At 45.2% G+C, this 26,188-nt stretch overlaps 1 protein-coding gene across 5 annotated transcripts in view; it reads right to left on the minus strand.

The window, feature by feature from the left end:
* Cux1 (cut like homeobox 1) overlaps positions 1 to 26,188 on the minus strand; it is a 327,459-nt gene that overhangs the window by 92,432 nt on the left and 208,839 nt on the right. For all 5 annotated transcript variants that reach the window (XM_031338271.1, XM_031338273.1, XM_031338270.1 and 2 more), the window contains exons 8-9: positions 25,016 to 25,082; positions 3,556 to 3,604 (exon numbers count right to left, since the gene is read on the minus strand). In XM_031338271.1, the coding sequence (XP_031194131.1) occupies positions 3,556 to 3,604; positions 25,016 to 25,082 (116 nt within the window). The remainder of the gene's footprint in view (positions 1 to 3,555; positions 3,605 to 25,015; positions 25,083 to 26,188) is intronic.

Consider the following 26,188-nt stretch of genomic DNA (forward strand, 5'->3'; position numbering starts at 1 on the left):
ATTTGACTAACTTGGACTATGAGGCTCCTCAAACCAAGCAAGCAAGCAAGCAAGCAAGCAAGCAAGCAAGCAAGCAAGCAAGCAAGCAAGCCCTAACCCCAGCACATGGGGTCTTTCATAACTGCCTTGTTCCATAATCATCAGCCAGGTCAATGGGAGGACAGTAACTGTTTTAAATAACTTCCTCTAGGCTTCACTCCTGTGGCTTTGCTCTGGGAGAGGTAGAGCTGGCAGCTAGCCCACACAGCGAAGGGAAGACTCGGCTCCTTCGTGCCCTTTGCTTTGCCAAGCTAAGGTTTACTTATCAAGAAATTCCAGAGCCCAAAACCTTCCCTTTGAGTAGCCAGTTAACTATTATGGTGCAACGACTATTCCTGCAGGTGCTGGAAGTGCAAGTGTTGGAGATGTGCCAGGGACACACCCCTGCTTCACTAGTAGCTTCTGCCTGTTTTTCTGGTTCCCTGGGGGAGAGACAATCTCTGAGCAATGGGACAGCACTATGGGTCTCAGAATGTCTGAGATAAGCACAGGGCAAACCCAACAGCACTAAACACCAATGAACTAGCAAATTGTTCCTCCCAGACAGGTTCCATGGTCCAGAGTATGTGGCACCTATAGCAGCCTGTGGCTGTGTGCAGCCTTCGATGCTCCTGCTCAGCCTACCTCTGCCTTGTCTCCCTGGGCACCATCCCCTGTCCAGCGACACAGGCTTTTCCTGTCCTGTCAGCAGAGCTGCTTCCCTGGCTTCCTTACTGAAGCTTTATCTACAGTGTTCCTTTCTTTTCTTTTCTTTTCTTTTTTTTTTCTTTTTCTGAGACAGGGTTCTCTGTGTAGCCCTGGCTGTCCTGGAACTCACTCTGTAGCCCAGGCTGGCCTCGAACTCAGAAATCCACCTGCCTCTGCCTCCCAAGTGCTAGGATTAGAGGCATGCGACATCACTGCCCAGCCCTTTTTTATTTCTTTTAAATGAAACTTTTAAAGGTTTATTTCATTTTTAATTGTGTGCACGTGTGTGGGTGTCTGAGTGTGTGAGTGCAGGAGCCCTGAGAGCTCGGAAGAGGGCATCTGATCCTTGGGAACTGCCCAGTGTGGGTCTTCTGCATGAGCAGTATGTGCTTTTAAAGGCTGAACTCTCTCTCGGGGCCCCAAGTGACCTTTTAATTGGATACAAATCCAGGATTTCCATCCTCCCAATATCCCAGGATGTTCTCAGGATGTTCTCAGGATGAAGCCCCCCCCCCCCCTTACCTGCTGAGCTCTTTCCCATCAGGCCACTGCCCACACACAGCCTAGATTTCTTGCAGTGCCAACCCCAGTGTGTGCCCTGCAGATTTGTCTCTCTCCCAACCCCAGTCAGCCAGGCAGGCAGCTCTGGGGCTTCCTCATTCCCTTTTCAGATGCTGTACCAAGGACATCTACCTTTTTAACATTGTAACACAATGTTGTCATCTACGAAGTTCACATGAGCCAACTCTGCAATCAAGTTACAAACAAAATAATACCTCCAAAACAACCAACCAAACACCTAAAACCAAACAAGAAACAAACCAACCCCCAATGTGCCAAGACAACCTTAAGACAGACTTCTGGATTTCTTGTCCCTATCAGTGATGGACCAGACACTGACTCAATTTCTCTATTTATAAGAATCCTGGGGGTTGGGGATTTAGCTCAGTGGTAGAGTGCTTGCCCAGCAAGCGCAAGGCCCTGGGTTCAGTCCTCAGCTCTGGAAAAAAAAAAAAAAGAAACCTGATCGCTTGATCTCTGTGGAGGCTTGGCAGATGAAGTGATATCATTCTGACAATTTGCTTAGATTAACTGCTTATGGAGCACTGGAGAATAGACGACTATGCTGACTAGTACTAGGGTGGCTAAGCCTACTTAGGAGACCTCATGTGACCAGTGCCACATTCTCCACAGAAAGCCCTTACAGCCCAGGCCCAGGCCCTTAGGAAAGGCCTAAGTGCCAGCTGCTGCCCCGACCCTGTCCTAAGGGAGTAACAGCCACGCATTCTGGTTTTTCTCCTACACCACTTTTCCTGCTTAGGCTTCATGTGAATTTCATCAGGGAAGAAATGGACAGCCCTTTTCCCTGGGTGCTGGTGCAAGTCTAAGTGACCAGTGCCTATGAAAGACAGGTGTCCCGTGAACTCCCAGGGGTGGGAGCAGGTTCTGCAGGGAGTCTGGGAGGTTTTTCATTCCACAGAGAGCCCTGAACTCATTGGGTGGGTGACCCAATGGAAAATTCAAAACTTTCTAGTGCCTATGGCTACCCAGCTATAAAGCTGAGTAGGCAGAGGCCACAGGCCATGTCCTTCTGGGCTGAGAAACTAATTTCTGCTTTATCTGTTTCTCTCCTAAGTGAAGAATTTTGGAAACTGGGTGGGGGTGCAGCTTAGCTAGTTGGCCAAGTGCTTGCCTAGCATTTATGGAACCCTGGGTCTCGTCTCTAGCACTGCATCATCCAGCTGTGCTGGTGCACACTTGTTCTCATCTCTAGCACTGCATCATCCAGCTGTGCTGGTGCACACTTGTTCTCATCTCTAGCACTGCATCACCCAGCTGTGCTGGTGCACACTTGTTCTCATCTCTACCACTGCATCATCCAGCTGTGCTGGTGCATACTTGTTCTTGTCTCTAGCACTGCATCATCCAGCTGTGGTGGCACACACTTGTTCTAGCACGTGGAAGGTAGAAGCATGAGAATCAGAAGTTCAAGGTCATTATCAGTTCCATAGCTAGTTGGAGCCAGAAGCACTAGATATGAAAGTAAAATGTTTTACTGCCCTGTAGGGCCTATGAAGAAAGGGCTTATGGGTAGCTGAGTGCTTGGAACCATCTGATACGATGTGACTGACTATTCTGTGCCTGGCACTGTGCTGTGTGTTTCCAGAAAGGTATGTCTGATAACTGGGTATTGGCTGAGATAACTGTCCTCTGGGAGCTCCACTAGAGCAAGCAGTTGGAACCTACTAGAAGGCGATGATAATTAATTCTATGGTGTAATGGATACCTGGGGAAAAGGCATCAGACATGCTCAACCTTCTGACATGGGGACGACAGTGTCAACCTCAATGTTCACACTTGGGAACTGTACAACTGCAAACCAATCAATCAGCCAATGTCACAATGTCTTAATAAGTTTACTGTTTTGTGTTAGGCCTCATCCATGGCTATTCTGAGATGCATGTGGCCTACAGGCCATGGTTTCGACTCTCCTGGGACAGATGCATTGAAGCTACGGGATCAGAAGAACAAATACCCTCATGCACGTGTGTCTCAGACACTGGCTCCCAGGACAAGTGCAGTGGATGTATTTCTAACGTCGCATGGCAGGACCTGAACTAGTCCTGGGTTCTAGAAGAGAGCAAGTCAGTAAGCAGCATCCCTCCAGGGCTTTTGCATCAATAAGTCCCTGCCTCTAGATTCCTGTCCTGTTTGTGTTCCTATCCAGACTTCCTTCGAGGATGTGAAGATGGATCCATGATGACCCCATCTTGGAGTGAGGTTCCCAAGAGAACTGACTGGGTGAGCTTTGGTATTCTAACAGCCTACCTGGTTGGCTCGTTCAAGATCAGTCATGATCATCTCGATCTCATCAGCCCTGGGAAAAAGAGAGATAGAGGTTAGTCATCACTGAGTTAGTGCATCAAAGTGATCAAGGGATAGGCTCTCTGGCTCAGACTGAAGCAGAATAGCCATATCCACACAAAGAGAGGACTAGACAAACATGTAAGGGATTACAGTGGCCAATGCGACAAGGTATATATCATAGGTGGCATGCTACTCTTTTTTTTTAAGATTTATTTTTTATTTATTTATTTTATGTGTATGAGTACACTGTAGCTGTACAGATGGCTGTAAACTATCATGTGGGTGGCTGCTGGGAATTGAACTCAGGACCTCTGCCAGCCTGCTCACTCTGGCCCTACTCACTCCGGCGTAATTCACTGTAGCTGTCTTCAGACACACCAGAAGAGGGCATCAGATCTCATTACGGGTGGTTGTGAGCCACCATGTGGTTGCTGGGATCTGAACTCAAGACTTTCGGAAGAGCTGTCAGTGCTCTTACCAGCTAAGCTATCTCTCCAGCCCGGCATGCTAATCCTTTTATTCACTACTTATTACTGTCGTGTGCACAACCCTGTCTTGGTGCTGAGGACAGCTTTCAGGAGCTCGTTCTCTTCCACTGTGGGCTCCTGAGGCTCCTGAGGCAGGCAGACCCTGAATGTGTTCAGGTAGGACAGCTCCTTGTATTCCAGGATGGTTCTTCAAGAGTGGTGCCAGCTTTCTTTAGTTCTGCTAACCTGTTCATGTCATTTCATCTATCTGACTAGACAAGGTTGGCATACCAACTTCTGTCTTCCACATCATCCAGCTGTTTCTTTGCTCTTTTTTTCCCTTTTTCTTTCTTTTTTTCTTTTTTTAAGATTTATTTTATGTGTATGAGTACACTGTAGCTGTACAGATGGCCGTGAGCTATCATGTGTGTGGCTGCTGCGAATTGAACTCAGGACCTCTGCCGGCCCCGTTTGCTCAGGCCCCGCTTGCTCTGGCCCCACTCGCTCCACTGTAATACACTGTAGCTTCTTCAGATGCACTGGAAGATGGCATCAGATCTCATTACAGGTGGTTGTGAGTCACCATATGGTTGCTGGGATCTGAACTCAGGACCTTGGGAGGAGCAGTCAGTGCTCTTACCTGCTGAGCCATCTCGCCAGCCCCCCCTCCTTTTTTTTTTTTTTTAAAGATTTATTTATTTATTTTATGTATGTGAGTACACCAATGCTCCCGTCAGATACCCCAGAAGAGGGCGTCAGACCCCATTGCAGATGATTATGTGCCACCATGTGGTTGCTGGGAATTGAACTCAGGACCTCTGGAAGAGCAGTCAGTGCTCTTAACCATTGAGCCATCTCTTCAGCCCTCTCTTTTTTTTTTTCTTAAAAAAAAAAAAACAAAACAAAAACAAAAAACCCTCATTTAAAAATAAGAATTATATTTATTTATTTTGTGTGTGTTGGGTGGGGGGCATGTTGTATTTATGGAGGACAGGATATTTTTAAGGAACCAGTACTTTCCTTTCAGCATGTGGATCTCAGAGATTGAACTTAGGTTCTCAGGTTTATTGGCAAGCACCTTTATATGATAAGCCATATTGCCTGTCCCTTATTCTTTAAATACACACGCACACACACACACACACACACACACACACACACACACACACACACACACACGCACGCACACACATAGACACACACACAGAGAGAGAGAGAGAGAGAGAAACAGGGAGAGACAGAGAGTAAATAAAAAATGTAAAGCAATTTTGAAAAACAAAATAAAATGCCACCTTGTCCCACTAAAACAGGAAGATGCTCTCTGCTGTTTGAAGCAATCTGTAAAAGTGAAGCCAAGTTTTCCATTGGTGGGTCAGTCTAACTTTGGTTGCTAAGCAACCACAGAATTGAGCAGAATACTGAATGTGATAACGGCAGCTGTGCATTTCACAGTGAGGCCACTCATGGCTTTCCTGGACTCAGAGAAGACTGACAACACTGCTCTGTTGTGGATGGGCAGAGTGACTCAAACCTTACGCCTGTGGTGGTGATACCAGACCAAGAGAGGTTATCATTCCCAGATACAATAGGAAGCAGTGAGGGAACAAGGCTTGCCCCAAGGTTTATATTATCATTAATAATTAATAATTTCTGTTATACATCCCAGTCTAGCCTCAAACTTACTATGTAGCTGCTCCTCCTGCCTCCACCTCCTGAGTGCTGAGCACAAGGGTGTGCCATAATACCCAGTAGTGGCTGGGATGGAGCCCAGCGGTCAATGGGCAAGTGTGCCAAGTGAGTTACAATGTCTAACCCAGCCCCTCTCTATAGAGAATCACTTTAAGCTTGCTTTTAATTTTTAGAAGAAAAACTCTCCATCTCCTTTCTCTAGGACAAAGAGAACACAACTAATTACAACTAAATTATTTTCAGTAGGGTCTGTTGCTTGGATGGCAGGTGTCTTAGTCAGGGTTTCTATTCCTGCACAAACATCATGACCAAGAAACAAGTTGAAGAGGAAAGGGTTTATTCAGCTTACACTTCCACATTGCTGTTTATCACCAAAGGAAGTCAGGACTGGAACTCAAGCAGGTCAGGAAGCAGGAGCTGATGCAGAGGCCATGGAGGGATGTTCCTTACTGGCTTGCCTCTCCTGGCTTGCTCAGCTTGCTCTCTTATAGAACCCAAGACTACCAGCCCAGGGATGGCACCACTCACAAGGGGCCCTCCCCCCTTGATCACTAATTGAGGAAATGCCCCATAGCTGGGTCTCATGGAGGCACTTCCTCAACTAAGGCTCCTTTCTCTGTGATAACTCCAGCCTATGTCAAGCTGACACAAAACCAGCCAGCCAGTACAGTAAGTATGCTACACCATGCTATGCTGGGAACTTGAGTGCAATCCTGAGTGCTGCGTGAATTCAACCTTGAGTCACTGCTCCACTAGGTTTTGATGAACCTGCCTATGGTGGTTAGTTCTTGTCAACTAGACACAAACCAGAGTCTCCTGGGAAAAGGGAACCTCACCTGAAGAACTGCCTTCATTGAAGGGCCATTTTCTTCATTAATGATTGATTTGGGAGGGCTCAGCCCTCTGCTGGTGCCCCCTTCCCCCACATACACAGGTGATCCTGGAAGTGAAAGCCAAACAAAGCCTTTCCTTCTCAAGTAGCTTTTGGGTAGTGTTTCCTGACAGCTCCAGAGAAGCAAACTAGGACACACCCTCTCGAATGTACTGCTGCACCTCATTGGCCAACAGAATGAAGCCTACCCAATCACCTGTCTGGGGGGTGGGGAACCACATCTGCTACTTTAGCGGGACAGGGATGAACTGTCCATAATATAGTTTAGTAGCATGACAGTAAATCCTTGAGAAGCTTTGTTTTCATTTCTCCCTCTTCTCCCCTCCCCTTCCTTGTTTTTGAGACTAGAGTATTGCAATATAGCCCTTCCTGGCCTACTTCTCATTATGTAGTCTCAGGCTTATAAGAATCCTCCTGCTTCTGCTTCTGGGATTACAAGTGTACATTCACCATATCTGGCTATAAAGGGTCCTCATTCTTTAATTTGTTTTGGGACATGGTCTCATGTGGCCCAAGCTGTCCTCAAATTGTAATCCTCCTGACTCTGCCTTCTGAGTGCTGGGATTATAGGTGTGTGCCATTGTGAGATTGACATTTGTCTAACATCCTGTCTATTTCAAAGTCTGTAATATTGCACAAACTGCTCGCTCAGCACAATTTGTTATAAGAACCCCAGCCACTCACCTTTTTGTGAGCTCACAACACGGCATCTACTGCCTATTAACCTGCACTGTTTTATGCTCTTCCCTGACTTCAAGTACAGGGTTGAGCCCTCATTTCATCAGGGCTTAGAATATATATAGTTCATTCAGTTGTATCCCTGTGCATCCTTTCAGGGTATTCTCTGGGCTAACATATCATTTTTTATGACAAACTTCAAAGGACACGGTCAAGGTTGATGGAAAGGAAATTATACCCAGGCCAGACACCATGTATTTCCTTTCGCACAAATCTCCTGAGTACTAGCACCATCCGGCCCAGCGCCAGACTGCTGCATAGCTCATCCTCTTAGCCGTCCGTCAGTGAAGCCAGGAAACAGTGTGCTCAGTCCTCCATGTCCTCACGTCCCACTTTTGCAGATTCCATGTATGTATCAACCTCATGTGGACCTCAAGTATGCACCTCATTTGATAAGCAATATAGTGTAAAACTACTTATAGAGTATGCATCAGATTATCTATTAAAAGTTCTGTATGGTGATTTGGAGAATGTTCTATGCAAATGCTACAGAATTTTACTTTAGTTAATTATTGTATATAAGTATATATATATATATATATATATATATATATATATATATATATATATATATATGTATGTATGTAAGTCAGAGGAAAATTGCAGGAGTCTGTTCTGTTTCACTGTGTGGTGTCCAGGGATCAAACTCAGGTCATTATGCTTGGCAACAAGCACCTTTACCTGCTGAGCCATCTCACCAGCCCCTTACTATTACTACTATCATAAAACTCTTGAGATCCTTAGGTCAAGTTCAGAAAGAACAGGTTGGTCAGGGGTGGATGGAGTGTGACTCTGAGGAAGAGTGCTCTGTGATGGGACTGTCATCCCTGTAAGGATGTAGGTCTCCTCTCCCAGCCTGGCATAAAGAGAAGGATCTGGGACAAGAGCAGGGACAATCTGTAGTTGAAAAGCTGCCTGTGACAGTTTTTACTGTCAGTTGACAAGGTCTGGAAGCACTTCTGAGAAAAGCCTCTGGCGTGTCTGTGAGGGACTGTGGCAATTATGCTAACTGAGGTAGGAAGAGACTGAGCGAGGCTGGGCTGGGGTCCTGGGCTAAATGAGAAGGAGAAAGTGAGCAGCAGCCTTGCACTGCCACCATGCCTTCCCCATCAGCGTTAGCCAGAGTAACCCTTCCTCTGTAAGTGGCTTCTGTCACATACTTTGTTACAAAAGAAAATTAATAAGCTGCATAGGATGTAGAAGTCAGATGTTGGGGGGGGGCAGGTTTGAGCCACAAGGCATCAGCTGTGCAGGTCAATTTAGTGACATGACAGTCTTTCTGTGGCTCCTGTGGCCTTCCACAGTATCTTAAGCCTTCATCTGCATATGAGGAGGGCAAAGAATCTGCTGGTACCTTGGAATGCTTCTTGTTTCCTTACCTAGGGAACTCATTGGGCTGGGAAGAAGGCTTGGCTGGTAGATGCTTGCCTTGCATACATGAGGACCTGAGCTGAGTCCTCAGAACCCACGTAACAAAGGCTGGACACAGCAGCAGGCACTTGTAATCCCAGTAATGGGGAGGCAGAGAGACAGGCACGTCCTGGGACTCATTGTCCATCTTGTTTAGCTGAACTGGCAAGCTCCAGAAAACAGGGAGAGATAGTCTCAAAAAAAAAAAAAAAAAAAAAACCCAAACAAACCTCTCTCCCCCCAAAAACCAAAGGTTGTTGGAGTCTAGTCTTTACATAAACATTCACATGTGTGTGATTACAGACACACACGCACGTACGCACGCCGGAAAGAGGGGGAAGTGGAACCATACTGGCATATATTTTTATAACACTCCATACTGGATGCTGGCTAGTTCTATTTTAACTATAGTTAATGCTGGTAGGGAGGGCCTGATCCATTGTGGTGGTGCCACCCCTAGGCTGGTGGTCCTATGATAACAAGACAGCCGGCTAAGAAAACCTTGAGGACCAGGCAGTGAGAAGAGCTCCTCCGTGGCGACTGCACCTGCCCCACCTTGGCTTCCTTCAGTGGATGGTGACTGAGGATATATAAGCCAAATAAACCATTTCCTCCCTAAGCTGCCTTTGGACACGGTGCTTGATCACAGCAGTAGTGACTAGCTCTAACTAAGACAACAGTGAGGGAATCCTTGCCTGGTGTGGATTTTAAGTATTAACTCACTATTTCACAAGTCACCATATTGCTGTTTTTTGGCTTTAAACATATACATTTAGATTTTGTTAATAAAATAGCCATCTCTTACTTTATTATGACTTTTTAATAAAAGATGAGTATTGATTTCTTTAAGTACATCTTAAGCATTTATGTAGCTAATGAAATGGATTTTCTCCTCTGACCTGCTAATACGATAAATTATACTAGCTGCCCTTGTTCCCATATGGCTGTGGTGTATCAGGTGCTTAGTGAGCTCTCAGGTCTGGTTGCTAATACTTCATTTAGTATTTTTATATAAATATTTATACATGAGCGTGGCCTTTAGTTTCTTTTGTAATTTTGAGTGGATGAAGTTATAAAAACATTTTCTTAGGGCTAGAGAGCTGGCTCAGTACCTGCTGCTAACTTTAACAAACTGAGTTCCATCTTCAGGATCCATATGGTAGAAAGAGGGAACCAACTCTCAAATGCTGCCCCTCAACTTCCTCATACACACTTTGCCGTGTGGAGGACAGATACATTTTTTTAGTCACGTTAGACTAACTATTCATGTGCATGCAAGAGCACACTGTAGGAGTTGGTGCTCCCCTATCGTGTGGGTCTTGGGGTTTTGAACAGGTCATCAGGCATTGCAGCAAGTGCTGAGCTACCTTGCTGTGTCATAACAATCATTTCTGAAGCCCCTCCTCCTCTCTGAAGACAAGAGGCACTCACACAGATCAGATAACAGGCATGTGGCCACAGCACCTGCATCCACGGGTGTCTACTGATGCTCTTGCCTATGGCCTGGCTCCCTGGCAGCCTCTCAGTTTGTGGGCCTTTTCTAATCCCTCAACATTGTGTCCCTTGAACTGCAGTTCCTTTCAGCCTACCAGCCACTGTCAGCTGTAGGTGGCACAGGTGACCTGTGATTTTGGTGCTCTGGAGTCCGGTGTCTGAGAGGCCTGGACTCTGCAGTAGGGCTGCATGAACGGTTACAGAATACCTCAAGGAGCATGTGTTTCTTTTCCAACATTGTTTTTTACTTTCCCAACAGTTTTTATTTACTTTTTATCTTTAGACCACAGGGTCTCATGTAGCACAGACTGGCCTTAAGCTTGATCTTGAGATCCTGATCCTCCTGTCTCCTGTGCTGTTGGCCTGGTACCTCCTTCCAGAGTGTTCTGCACTGCAGAGGAGGCCTCTACCTTAGTCTATAAAGAGCTGAGGAGAAAGGCCCTGGGCAGAGCAGTTGATAACCCCGTTCAAGGGCACAGGGAGCCACGGGCCTATGAACACTGCTCTTACTTCAGGACGCAAGGGCCTCTAATTACCTCCTTCTCCCTTAAGTACTATGCTGGCATGGGAACTGTGAGGAACAGGGTGGGTGGCAGAAGCTAAGAATAAAAACAAAACAAAAACAAACAAACAAAAACCTCAAACCAAAATAATAGCAACAAAACCCAACCTTACAGCAGAATACTGGCTATCAGTATGAGCCCTGCCACCCTGTCCTGACCCCATACCTCAGTGCAAGTCCAAGACCACTTCCTGGCTCCTCCTTCCAGCTTCTTTCCCATGAGTCTAAAGAACTGCAAACCCCGTTCACTTCACACGAGGCGCTAAGCGGCGCTCTTCACCCCTAGGTGAAGGGCTGGGAAGTGGAATTACACAAGAGCGTCTGCAGGAGAAGACAGAGCCTCCTTCTTCCTCTAGCTGAACCCAAAGTCTGCACTGGGGTATCACATAAGTGGCTCTTTAGGGTAACTTGAAAATGAATAATTCAGAGGTTCCTATTCTTCTTGGGAAGTGTCAGACAGTTTGGCTAGGGCAGACTCACTGGCCCCACACAGCCCATCCCTTCCCCTTACTCTGACCTCATCGACTTTGGCCTTACATCTGTAAGGATGCCCTTCATCCTGTCTAATCACTAAAATACCACAGAGGAAGTCCACAATATTCCGATGGAAGGAGAAAAATAGAAAGGTTAATTGCAATATAAAGTTTTCCCTTGGAGTCAAGCAAACAGTAAATCAGGACACTGTAGCAACTCCACGCTCTTAAAAACACCCAAACAATAAAGCATCATGTGGAGGGAAATGGCTTGGCCACTGGGTTCTTAAATGACAGAGATTTTTGTACAAATCTGAGTCTTAAAAAGTCACCTTCCCCCTTTAACTCCTAGCTTCCACTCTAAGAGCCTATTGTTTCAGGGTTTTTTCTCACAGCTACACTAAATACTCTGTAGAGGTAGGTACGGTAAGAACAGTAGGTAAGACAACACAGCTTCCCGGCTTGGCTACAAGATTAATCTTAGAAGGGATGTGTGTCTGTGTATATGTATAACGAGAGATACATACATGTCTATATATGTCTATATCCTTATCCCCTTTTTAAAGCTTTGTCATTCATGAAAGAGAGAATGAGAGAGAGACAGAGAGATAGATGATAGATAGAGAGAGAGAGAGAAAGAGAGAGAGAGAGAGAAAGAGTGCGTGAGTGCCACACCATGCATGTGAGGGTCAAAAGACAACTTTCAGGACTCAGTTCTTTCCCTCCTGGGTTCTGGGACAGAATGCAGGTTGCCAGGCTAGTGTGGCAAGTATTTTAACTGCTGAGCTATCCCACCATCATGTTTTCAGCATTTCAGCATGTGTGTGTGTGTATGTGTGTGTAGGAACCGTTAGGAAAAGGGTGGGTTCCTATATATATATATCTGGGTTTCTCTGTGTAGCCCTGTCCTGGAACTTGATCTGTAGACCAGGCTGGGTTCGAACTCAGAGATCCTCCTGCCTCTGCTTTCCGAGTGCTGAGATTAAAGGCGGGTCCTACCATGCTCAGCCTTTAGAAGGGAGTCTTAATTGGTAAGTCATACTTTCCTGATTTCCTTTGTGGCTGGATAACTTTGGTTGATACAATCTTTCCACCAGGTCAGGAGTGATGTCAAACCACTGGCCCTTATTAGGCTATGTTTTCATTGTTTTTTTTTTTTTTTTTAACTTTTACAATTCCAACTATTGTTATTATTATTACATTGTGTATTATTATTATTATTATTATTATTTTGTGTTTATGTGTGAGACTGCAGTGTGCCCATGCCAAGACATGCATGTGGAGGTTAGACGAAAATTCCAGGCAGTTGACTCGTTTCTTCCACCTTTCTGGTTCGGGGATCAAGCTCAGGTCATCAGGCTTGCAGGGCTGAGACCCTGGCCTGTTGAGCCTTTGCGAGCTCCTAGCTTATGCTTTTGATCATCACTAGACAATGTCACTGTGGCTCTGGACAGGAAACTGAATTTTTAAAAAGACACTTAAAGAAGAACCCTGAGTACCAAGACAATACATTTCTGAGTTTAGAAAAAAAAAAAAAAAAAGGTAGAGTGCTGAAAAAAAAATCCAACGATAAGAACATTAGTGAGTAGAGGGTACCTCCTGAAACCTGCTACACAGATTTTATACCAGGGCGCAAAGAGTTATCAGGCAATTTTTCTGCTAACCAGAAGATTGTTAGAAAAGGCCCCCTGTAGTGGAACACTCCTGTAACCTAGCATTAAGGAAGTGAGGAAGGCAGGCAGATCTGTTCAAGGCCAGCATCTGATATATAGCTTGCTAAGTCTAGCCTAGACAACATAACACCCTTTTATTTAAAAAACAAAACCAAAAAAAACCCCTGGAAAATCAAGTCTAAATAACTTGTAAGAATTCACTGATAGGAGTCCACAGGTTCAGAATGAATGTTCTAGAAAAGATGGGTCTCATTGCAGTGGAAGAGTTAAGGTAATGTAGTATAATTTGCTGCTGTGTGGACCGGGTATGCATCCTCACTCAGAGTCTCAGCAAGAGACTGAATGTCATTCAGATGGTGAGTTAATCCAGAAACTCTTTCTGAAACACACCAGGAAGTTATCAGGGGTCAGAAACCTAGGTCATTCTCAGCTACACAGCAGGTTAGAGTCCACCCTGGGAACATGAGAACCTGTTCTGTTCCTATTGTCATGAAGGTTTGAAAGAGTCACTACCTATGGGTCATACAGTTACCAAGCAATTCATTTTAGTAAATAGGTGCCTAGAGATGAGGTCAGCAAAGCTTCATGGTTTGTTGTTTTTTGTTTCTTTGTTTTTGTTAAAGACAAGAAAATAAATTCCCATAAGTCAATTGTATATATCTGGAAAATAAAATAAATGATATACAATTGGAATGTAATTATTAAATATGGACAGGGCTAGAGAGGTGGCTCAGCACATAAGAGCACTGACTGCTCTTCATAGGTCCTGAGTTCAAATCCCAGCAACCACATGGTGGCTCACAACCATCTGCAATAGGATCTGATGCCCTCTTCTGGTGTGTCTGAAAACAGCTACAGTGTACTCACATACATAAAATAAATAAAAATCTTAAAACAAAACAAAGCAAAACCCCCAAAACAACAAACAAGCAAACAGTCCTGGGGGAATTAAAACAATGAGGTATATGTTCTATCTACAGAAAATAAAATTTCAAAATGCCAGGAGAGAGAAAGCTAATGATGACAGTCTGTATTTGCAGGTGCATTAAATATAAATAAGGGTAAATTTACTGCCTGAGCTAATTTATAAAACTTGATAAAGTGACAAGTGGCACACTGTAGAAATTAGGCGAGTAAAGGAATTAAAAAAAAAACCACAACGGAAGCAGTCAGACAGTACACAGACAGAAATTAAAGACTGACGGCCACTTATCACCATAAAGATTTAGGCAGATGGAATGAAAGTACAGGCAGAAAGAAGCCAGGGATTTGTACTTCCTTATGTCTGACTTGTACCATAAAAATATAAGACAAATTGAGATCTAATGTGAAAACTGACTCGGATGTGGTGCTGCCTACCTGTAACCGCAGGCCTTGAGCGCACAATCCTGTCTCAGCCTCCCAGACCAGGGATTATAGGTGTACAATGCCACATCTTGCTCAAACATGATTCTGAAAATATTAATTTACAGACAGGGGCTCATGTAGGCTAGGCTCACCTGCTCTGCAGGCAAGGATGACCTTGACTCTGACTGCCAGAATTACAAACACACCACATTTCTAATTTATACAATAGTAGGAGCTGAACCCAGGGCTCCTTACAAAGCAGGTATGCCCTCTATCCACTCAGCTACAACCCCAGCCCTAGAATGTCTCAGATATTCATTTGCTAAGAACATCAATTACTTCTAAGAACAGTTAATGTAATATTAAAAGAAATTCAAATTTGTGCTATAGCAAGAGGTGTCCTTTGGTGGGAAGCAAATATCACGACTGATGGCCGATCACTTAAGTGGTGCTGAGCCCTAGAACTGTGGGATGTGACTGAATGTCATGGGAAAACAGTAATAGTGGGGACAGATGAGGCTCCACATCAGAAACTACCCTGGACTGCTGATGGCCTTCACAACAGAGGGAAATTGCTAAGCCATACTCAAACATTAACAGTCATAAAGATGTATTTCTGGGTCCTGAACCAGACCTCTCCATAGACTCCATGCTAAGTAGGCAAGAAGGGGACACCCTTGAGCATCCCCTCATCTGGGAGGTGGAGCAAAGTGGTGTGGAAGGGCTGGCTTTGGCATGGGCGGGGCTGTACTGTGAAGCACCTGTGCACAGGAATGTGATCTGGGGCTTGTCCTTAGCAGGGGGAGGGGGAAGCACAGCAGCTCAGAGCAGCTCGGAGCAGCTCGGAGCAGCTCGGAGCAGCTCGGAGCAGCTCGGAGCAGGATTATTATATTCTGGACACTTTTAGCAGATCCTTGATTCATCCAGGGAGAAACTGGCAGTGAGAGACAAGTAGATATGGCAAAAGGTGACGTTGAGAGATGAGAAAGCCCAGGCTATGGTGGTGGTAGTAGAACTAAGAAATGAGGAATGAAGATAGTCATGGGAGAGAGAGACTGAGATGGATTAGACAGCAGGGTAGCAGAGAGTCAAGACAGATCCTTGGTTTCTGGAATGAGGGAAAATAATGTATCTCTAGTGGGAGGGACAGAAGCCACACACAGAAGGAAAGCCACCTGCAGGGAAGAGGAGGCTCTGGAAGGCAGTTGAGATGCCTCCATTCACTCTTCCCGCTGTCCAGCCACGCACCCACCCTCACTCGTTCCATTCCATCCACCCGTCACCTCATCCATCTGTCCAGTTTATCCACTCACAGACTTTTCTTACTGCCTTTTAAGAAATACATATTAATCTGTATCTGTCTAATAAATTATAAATAGTTCATCCATGTCTATCCACCTGTTCATTTCAGGCATCCACCCCTTCTATACACTTACCTTACCATCTGTCCACCATCTTCCCTACCATCCACTCTACTGACCTCTAATGTTTTTTCATGGCTTTGCAAGAAATTATATATTGTCCATTTCCTACTTACACACCATAAATGTTTTGCCCATCCTCATATCACTCTTATATCCTGTCCACCCTCCACCTCCACAAAGCTCTGAATATCCCATAGGTTTTCTACTTTTGGCATCATGCTTAAAAAAGGCTCTTCCACCACTTATTATATAAATCCCCACCTAAAATCCATCTTCATGTTTTCATGATTTCTTTTATGTTTATATTTAAGACATCCAGGCTTTAATTGGTACAGAGCACAGCCTTAGCTTATTATGTATATTCTCAGCCATTTGTTCTACTGCTTGTTGAAGATTCCACCCTTCTCCAACTTATTTAGGCTTGAACATTTTTTATATACAACTTGTTCTTCTTAATTTTGAAAACTTCAAAAATATAGAAAGCTCCTGAGGGGAAAATAACAATCAGCCATATGGCCTAAACCAGAATTAGCCAGTGAAAACGAATGGTCCCCTTCCCATTGTTAGCGACCAATTCTGGACTTCTGATTCCATTTGGGCTTTTCATAGTAACTGGAGAGTCTCCAGTCTTCTGTATATTCTGTAAACCTTGCAAATTGTAAAGCTTTTTTAAGGGTGGAAAGATCACAGAAATACATCTAAGTAAGAACAGTCACAGTTAAAAAAGTGAAAAGGTAAAAATACACGCCGTCTGATAAACTTCAGAGACCATGCCCTGCTTCGTGCTCCAGGCTGTTTGGAGAACATTCCGAACACTACAGAGTTTTAATTTTCCCTCCTGACTCCTTAGGGTTTATCTTTCTGCAGCTAGGAGGGCACCAGTGTGGTTGTTGGGGGGTTAATTCTCACTGTGTTGAGTGCCCCCAAGTCCTCACTCTGCTCATCCGAGCATTAAATCTGTAGGCTCAGGAGAGCAATGCGGCTGGCTGCAGGAGCGATGCCATAACGTTCAACATTAAAAATTCATTCTGCAGGCTCGCTTCAGAACTGGCGGTCTGGCGGGGGAAATATGAGACACCCCACTGTCTTTCTGGCAAATGGAGACATTCCTCAACATCTAGCACCTTAGGAAGAGAATGAAAGGGCAAACAAGCCGTGAAGGAAAACAATGAGCTCAATTATCTGGCTCTGCTCTGGCTTTCCTATAGGAAACATTTCATTCTGCTTCCTAAAAGTTTCTTAAGTGAGGGGGCGATGTAGACAGTGGGTTCCTAAGGCTTACTGAGGAGCTCCAGGCCACGTAGAGACCCTGTCTCAAAAACCAATGTGGATGATTTCTGAGCAACTGAGATAGTCTTATGCCTCCACAAGCATGCACGAATATACCTGCATGCACCTACAAAGTTTTTTACAAGCTAGCTTAGAATGAAGGCCCTTCTTGTCCTTGGTGGTGTCCAACTGTCCAGTATCTCTCTTGATTTAATGTAACCAGCCCAGAAGACCTGAATTCTCCAAGACAGATGTATCTGGAGCTCACCTGAACACTGAATACTGGGTCTTCTGCACATTCCTGCCCCTGCAGAATCAGTCACAGTAAACCAGCAAGAGCCCATACACTGGATGAATTGTTTACACTTTAAAAACACGGGGCCTGCACAAATACAGCATTTCTACACTAAATTATAGTGACTGTGGGGTTACTGAAAATATTAGCTTGCTTCTCTGTTACTGTGACCAAGAGCAACTTGGCAAGGAAAGGGCTTATTTCATTTCACAGCTGATAGTCCATTCTGAAGGGAAGTCAGGGCAGACTCTCAAGGCAGGAACCACTAAGGAATACTGCTTACTGGCTTGCTTATTAGCTTGGTTTCTTGTACAACTAACTACCTGCACAGGGGTGACACCATCATGGAACTCCTATGTAGACCAAGTTGACCTTGAACTCACAGAGACCCATTAGCTTCTGTCTCGGGAGTGCTGAGATTAAAGGTGCTCACAACCTGGCACCTTAATAAAGGGACATGTTTATTAAGGTACTAACAGCTGTGGAATAGTTTGACCATGAAACTTCTGGTCCCCATAGTACCAGCACCGAAATGGCAACTAATTCAAATTTCAAAATGTAGATAGTTCAATAGAAAAGAAAGTGGGGAAGAGCCTCAAGCACATAGGCACAGGGGAAAATTCCCTGAACAGAACACTAGTAGCTTATGCTCTAAGATCAAGAATTGACAAATGGGAGCTCATAAAGTTGCAAAGCTTCTGTAAGGAAAAAGACACTGTCAATAGGACAAAACGGCAACCAACAAATTGGGAAAAGATCTTTACCAATCCTATATCTGATAGAGGGCTAATATCCAATATATACAAAGAACTCAAGAAGTTAGACTCCAGAGAACCAAATAACCCTATTAAAAATGGGGTACAGAGCTAAACAAAGAATTCTCAACTGATGAATACGGGGTGGCTGAGAAGCACCTAAAGAAATGTTCAACATCCTTAGTCATCAGGGAAATGCAAATCAAAACAACCGTGAGATTCCACCTCACACGGGTCAGATTGGCTAGGATAAAAAACTCAGGTGACAGCAGATGCTGGAGAGGTTGTGGAGAAAGAGGAACACTCCTTCATTGCTGGTGGAACTGCAAGCTGGTACAACCACTCTGGAAATCATCTTGGCGGTTCCTACAGAAATTGGACATAGTACTACCAGAGGACCCAGTTATACCACTCCTGGGCATATACCCAGAAGATGCTCCAACATGTAATAAGGACACATGCTCCACTATGTTCACAGCAGCTTTATTTATAATAGCCAGAAACTGGAAACAACCCAGATGTCCCTCAACAGAGAAATAGATACAGAAATTGGGGTACATCTACATAATGGAGTACTACTCAGCTATTAAAAACAATGAATTTATGAAATTCTTAGGGAAATTGATGGATCTGGAGAATATTATCCTGAGTGAGGTAACCCAATCACAAGAGAACACATATGGTATGCACTCTCTGATAAGTGGTTATTAGCCCAGAAGTTCGGAATATTCAAAGTACAATCCACAAACCACAAGAAACTCAAAAAGAAGGAAGACCAAAATGTGGACACTTCATTCCTTCTTTAAAGGGGGAACAAAATACCCATGAAAGGAGTTGCAGAGACTAACTATGGAGCAGAGAGTGAAGGAAGGGCACTCCAGCCTGATATAGCTCTCTCCTGAGAGGCTCTGACAGTACTCGACTAATACAGAAGTAGAAGCTCACAGCCATCCATTGAACTGAGTACAGGGTCCCCAATGAAGGAGTTAGAGAAAGGACCCAAGGAGCTGAAGGACTTGCAGCCCCTTAGGACGAACAACAATATGAACTAACTAGTACCCTCAGAGCTCCCAGGGACTCAACCACCAACCACAGAGTACACATGGTGGGACTAATGGCTCCAGCAGCATGTGTATAGTAGAGGATGGCCAAGTCAGTCATCAATGGGAGGAGAGGCCCTTGGCCCTGTGAAGGCTCTGTGCCCCAGTATAGGGGAATACCAGGGCCAGGAAGAGGGAGAGGGTGGGGTGGCGAGCAGGGGGAAGGAACAGGGGTTTGTTCTTGTTCTTGTGTTTTGTTTTTGTTTTTTTTTTTTTGTTTTTTGTTTTGGAGGGGAAACTGGGAAAGGAGAAATCATATGACATGAAAATAAAGAAAATATTTTTAAAAAATGTAGATAGTTCAAGAGCTGGGGGGGATACTTCAGTTGGTAAAGAGCTTGCTGTTCCAATATAAGGACCAAGTAAAATGCCCAGAAGCCATGAGAAGAAAAAGCTGGGCCTGGCAGTGTGCGCTTGAATTCCTAGCACTGGGGAGCAGACAGAGGCTCATGCTGTAGTCCATATAGTCCAGCTCACTTGGTGAGCTCCAGTGTATTAAAAGGCTTTGTCTGAAAAAAAGGAGTGTGTGTGTGAGGTGGTCACCTGAAGAAAGACAGACAGGTTGTTTTCAAACCTCTCTATGTGCCTACACATGTGCATCTTTATACACAGGTACAGGCTTGTACACACACACAAACATATAGACAAACACAGTAATAATCAAGTGTCTACTGGGTTTGGACACAAGAAGCCAACCTCTTCTTTCTAGTCCCACCCCTGGAGACTGGAGACGCCCCAACACTTGAGTTTTACATGTGAAGCAGAACCCTTGTACAAGGATGGAATCCTACCGAATGCACTAACTAATGCCTCTGAAGGTAAGACAGGTCCCACTTAACTCTTTATTCAGGCCCAAATCCTCAAAAATCAGACAGGATTTGCTTCTCTGTTCTTAGGGAAATTAATCCAACCAAGATAATTATAACAACTCACACTGGAAACTGATGACTCATAAGAAAGATGGAAAACAATTACCTTCTTAAAGTGACAGGGAGAGTGTGCTGAGGTTTCAGGATACCTCCCTTTGGTCTTTCCAAATTTACTGAGGTATGTGTATAAGGAGGATCATAGCCAGCCTTGGCTACATAAAGTTCAGAGCCAGCCTGGGCTACAGAATGAGATGCCTCCCCACCCCTGCAAAGGCAGGATGTGCAGTGTATGTTTATGTTTTTAATCCCAGCATTCAGAAGGCAGAGGCAAAGTTAGGTGGATCTTCATGAGTTTAAGACCTGGTTTACATAGTGAGTTCCAGGCTGGTCAAGGCTACGCAGTGAGACCCTGTCTCAAAGTACCACTGATAAGCAAGCAAGCCAAGGGAGGCATGGCTGCTGGAGAGGTGGCTCAGCAGTTAGAAAGCACTGGTCGCTCTTCCAGAGGACCCAGACTCAGTTCCCAGTAGACACATGGCAGCAAACAACCATTTGTGTCTCTAGTTGCAGAGGATTTGATGCTCCTTACTGGACTCCTTGGGCACTAGGCATGCAACAGCACTTTGCTTCGAGCTGAATGGAGGAGGCAGCAGCCAGCTTGGGCGCTGCCTGTCATGCCTCATTCATGCAGTTAACATAGTATAGGCTTTCTCAGAGACTGCCACAAACAACAAGTGTGGTGACATTTGAAAATCCACCATGTAATAGTCTAGAAACATCTGTACACAGGCTGCTGGCACCTCTGCTCACCAGCATGCCAGTCATACTTCCCATGGGACAGTCATACTAGGAGCCTCTGGCTTCCTCTTCCAATTCCTGCCTTCTTGTCCTCTGCTGGAGCAGAGGTCCCACGTCTGCAAATCAGAGTTGGGTTCTCTGAGCAATCAGCTACTGACTAACAGGAAGTCTTGTCTTTTTCAGAGCATGCTGCAGGGTGTGATACACGCTTGTCACACACTGTACAAAGAACAGACTTGGAAATGAGCCCAAGAACTTCTTCATCAATGTTGCTTTTGTAATGTATTAGGAGAGCATTTGCATATATAATGTCTTTTCTTAAAGACAAGCAGAGGTGAAGAACACAACATGCAGAAGTATAAGAAATGTGACATTTTCTGGTAGGAAAGTTGGGAGTAACTTAGAGTAACCTTAGATACAGAACGATTATGTTTGCCTTAAGATTTAGTCCCCTCTCTCTTTCCTCCCTGAACCCAGCGCCTTGAATATATCGGCACACACTATACTCATTTTTCTTATGAGATTGATTTTTTTAGTTTTCTGACATAGGATTTTACATAGCCCAGGCTGGCCTCGAAGTTGCTTTGTAGTTCCAGACTATTTTTAACCTGTGATCTCCCAGCCTTAACCTCCTGAGTGCTGATGACTAAATCCAGGGCTTCCTTCACACATGCCAGCTAGGCAAGGACTACAGCAACCAAGCCACACCTCCAGTCTCTACCTTAGCTAGAAGGGATATAGCCTTTCATCACAATTTAAATTTGCTTTGCACTGAACTCCAACCTGGTGGTCTGGAAGGTGTTCCACGGCTCACTTTCACCCTGGGCCCATTGTGGAGGGAAAACTTAATAAGCAGCCCAGAGCTGGGTAGAGAGCTCGGTGGATAAAAGTGCTTTTCTGCCAAGCCTGGTGACCTGAGATCCATCCCCGGGCTCCACATGGTAGGAGGAGAGAAGTGGTTCCTACAAGTTGTCCTCTGACCTCTACATGTGCACCACAATACAGTGTACGTGCAAGCACACACACACACACACACACACACACAGTATTTTAAAAGCACACAACTATGCAACAGAGGTGGAGAGAAGTGGGCGGCAGTGTAAGCCGCCAGGCCCCTCTCAGGATGATGGCCATTGCCTGCTGAAGCAGCCCCAGGGAACACTGAGAACAGTAAAATCCATGCTGACAGACTTCCTAAGATGTCACTTTAAGGTCCTTAAGGTGCTACATATGTATTTGCCATGGGCCACAGGGAGAATGGGACTCCAGGGTGACCCTTTGAGGAGGAGGTACATTTAAAAAAAAAAAAAAAAGCAGAAATAATCCATTTATTTAACCCAGCAATGGTTATAATGTGAGGGCCTGCAATCCACTCACACAACAATTGTTTGGCAAACCCCCCTGTGTTCCAACAAATATTAAACTGTGCTTGCCATTTGTCTACGGAATCTTGCATTAATAAACATGAAGAAGAACACTTTACCTCCCACTCTCAGCGATGGGACCAAACAAAGACCAGCTGTACTCATCAATGGGGCCTTGTTCTGTGCATAAAGGCTAATTACATTTTGCTTCAAGCCTACACATGGAAAACTTTACTGCCACTGTCCCTATCACAGCCAGCCGAGCAGTCCCAGCTGACGCACAGCTGAAATGACTGCAAAAGCAGCAGTTACGGATGGGGGTGGAGGGCTTCAAGTGGCCTTGTTGCCTTTGACCTGTACTCCCCTCCCCCGCAAGGGTCTTGGGTAGCCCAGATTGGCCTCTAATGATACAGCTGAAAATGACCTTTAACTGCTCCCCTTCTTGGCCTCCACCTCCCAAGTGCTGGGATTAGAGGCATATGCTGCCACACCTGTTTTTTTGTAGTGTTGAAGATCAAACCCAGAGCCTTGTGGATCCTGGGCAAGCACCCTATCAGCTGAGTTATATCCCCCAGTCCGTGTGGCTTCTTTTTAAATGGGGATGGTTGGTGGTCTGAACAACTGACAAGCAGTGTGTATCCTATAAATTAACAAAACTGCAGACCAACACTCTCCAGGAAATGTACACAGGGGTTCTGCTGTGAGCGCTCCCAGTCCTTGCAGGGACGGCTCTCCATACACTCCCAACACTCTCTACAGCCTCTCAGTAATGCAGCTGCTCTTACGCCCCTGTTCAAGAGAGGCCCTGGAGGTCACAGTGTGTATGGGGAACAGAGAGCTCACTCTCCCAGCAGCCTTTTCTCCTAAGCCTACGTACTTCTCTGTCTCCCACTCCCTTCCCAGGGTCTCTGTCAGCGCGTGTTGAAGCATTCTACTGAGTTTTTTTTAGAGATGTTTAAGACCATCCCAAAACAGATTTTCCCCAAGCATAACTCATCCATAGGTCTAAAAATATGTCTGGTCTAACAAAACACAAGGAAGTTGCACCTGAAGCAGAGAGTGAGATGACAGTCCTGGCTAGAACTAAGAGGAGGAGAATGCAGAGGAGACAGAGAGAGGGTCTTCCTAAATAGCTTAGACTGGTCTAGAACTTGCAACCAGTCCTTTTGCTTTAGCCTCCCCAAAAGAGAGTTTACAGGAATGTGCCACCACACTTGGTTTCACTGGTGTTTTTGAGACAGGCTGTCATGTGGCTCAGCCCCCTCCATCGTCAGGGATAACAGAAGCCCTTCTGCTCCCCCTTTCCTGGTTTTCTGTAATGATACAGATGAATCCAGGCCCCATGGATGTGAGGGAAGCCATTTCTCCACCGAACTACAGTCCCAGTCTCTCTCTCTCTGTGGTGTATGGTGTCTGTGCATGTGCATATGAGTATGGAGGTCAGAGGTCAAGCCTGAGCACCGTTCCTCAGCACCATTTGATTTTTGAAGTCAGGGTTCTCTCTCTCTGTCTCTGACTCTCTCTCCCTCTCCCTCCCTCCCTCTCTCTCACTGGGTCCTGAGGAGGATCAGTTAATAATATAAGCTGGGTGGCCAGGGAGTCTCAGGGATCTGCTTGTCTCTACCTCCCCAGTTAGCAAGCCCAGCTGTTATCCAGGTCTTCACGATTGTAAGGCAAGCACTCCCCTGTCTGAGCCATCTTCCTAGCCCTACTCACTCCTTTCTAATCAGAGAAAAAAAATTTAGTCCAGGCTAGCTGAGGTTCAAACTTTCCATATTCATCAGCCCACCGTACCCATGGGCACAGATTTCAGAACCATGGCAGGTCTTCCAAGAGGCCGATGTGGCCTGGTTCTTTCACAGACCCCTTCCATCTAGACAGATTTGTCTAGTCCCACAGCCTCACCAGGTATGGTAGCACAGCTACAGCCCAGCTACTTGGGCAGATGCTTGAATGTAGCTCAGTGAGACCCCTGCTCAAAACAGCACAGAAAGCAGGACTGGGCATGTAGCTCAGTTGGCAAAACACTTGCCATGCAGGGAGGAGGACCATGATTCGGAGCCCTAGTAGCCACCTGAATCCTGGACTGGCATGGTAGGCTGCCTGAACCCAGCAGTGGGAGGCAAAGATAGGATATCCCCAAAACAAGTGGCTGTGTCAGTGAGTTCTGGGTTCAAGTGAGAGCCCTCAACTCAACGTGCAGGGTAGCGAGCAACTGAGGAAAACACCTGACATCAGCCTCTGACTTCATACCTAGGTGCATACATGAGAGATGTGCTCACATACACGCATGTACTTATATATATATGCACATTAAAAACGCTTAAATCCATAAAATAATATAAAACAAAAAGCCACATGTGGTCACATCTATAATCCCACACATCTACAGTGAGACAAGAGATAGAAACAGGAGGATCACGTAGAGGTTAACGGACCATCTAGGCTAGAGTATACAGCAGGTTAGAAACAAGAGAGGCCCTGCCTCATGAAGGACTGATGCCCTAAAGGTGTCCTCTGACTTCTCTGTGTAACACACACACACACGCACACACACACACACACACATACACATACTGGTTTTCTCTGTAGTGAGGAAAAGAATTTTCAGTGAGAAAGGATATGATGCAAGGGACTTATTGTGATGACACTATCTTGGCAGCATGACAGAAGGTTGAACATCTCATAGCCAGCTTCTGTGGCTTAGTAACATAACAGCAGGCTCATGTTGACCAAATGCAAAAAAAAACAAAAAACAAAAAAACAAAAAAAAACAGAGGATGATGTCAGACAGACACTTACTTTGCAGTAGTTTCTTCATCATATTTGGTTTTCAGGTCAAATAATTCTGTTCGAGTTTTTTCCAGGGCTAAAAGGCAAGGACAGAAACCACGATATAAGACACCAATCTTGTTTGTTTTAAGACAGGGTCTATGTAGCCCAGGCTAGCCTTGAACCCATTAGATAGCCAAATATGACACTGAACTTCTGACCTATCGGCTTCTAATTATCTAGTGCTCAGATTACAGCTGTGTGCCAATCCCCAACACCTACTTTTCGAGATGCTAGGGCTCAAATCCAGGGGTTTTGAGTGTTGGATAAGTGCTCTCCTGATTGAGCTATATCCCCATCTCCCCATCTCTTTAGGTTGCTTTTTCAAAGATGGGGTTTCATGTACCTCAGGCTGACCTTGAATTCTGGATCTCCCTGGGTACAATTCCCCAGTAATGGGATTTATAGGCATGTGCCATCAAACCCAGCCAGGACAGTAACTGCTCAAAGTAAAAGGAGAAAAGTCCACGAAGATGGAAGACACACAAAGAATGGAGAAGAAAAGGTCCCTCACTCTCTGCCTCCTCCTCCAGAGAACCATGGCCCACGGTTTGCTGCCTAGACTTCCAGCTTTAAATGTCTTATTATCAGAAGCCATTTCTGCATACGACTGCAGATACAGTTGCATACTTCATGTCTCCATTAATCACAGACCCAAGTGTATGAGGGAGGGCTCATAGGATTACAATGGAGCTGAAAAATTCCTACCACCCAGAGGCAATATGGCTGCCCACTAACTTGCAAGCCTATGGTAATGCTGGTGTGCTGGCAGCTAGGTAAGAACGTGCACATGGTAACTGACCACAACTATAAATAGCTCTGCTACTAGTTTACGCATTTCTGTATAATACCGCAAAAGGCTGTGTGTGCAGATATGTGTGTGCATGTGTGTAGAGTCCAAAAGACAACTTGAGTGTTGTTCTTCAGGTGCTGTCCGCCCTGCTTTTTGTTGAAGCAGGGTCTCCCATTAGCCTGGAACTCACCTAAGGGGCCAGGTTGGCAGGCAGGTGAGCTCCAGGGAGCATCCTGTCTCTATCATCCTGTGCTGGGATTATAAGCATGCTACAGCACACATGGCTTTTCACATGGGCTCTGGAGGTTGCACTCAGACCCTTATGGATCTGAGTGACCTCAGTTCCTAGA

This window comes from Mastomys coucha, unplaced genomic scaffold (genome assembly GCF_008632895.1).
Source record: "Mastomys coucha isolate ucsf_1 unplaced genomic scaffold, UCSF_Mcou_1 pScaffold22, whole genome shotgun sequence".
NCBI classification, from domain to species: domain Eukaryota; kingdom Metazoa; phylum Chordata; class Mammalia; order Rodentia; family Muridae; genus Mastomys; species Mastomys coucha.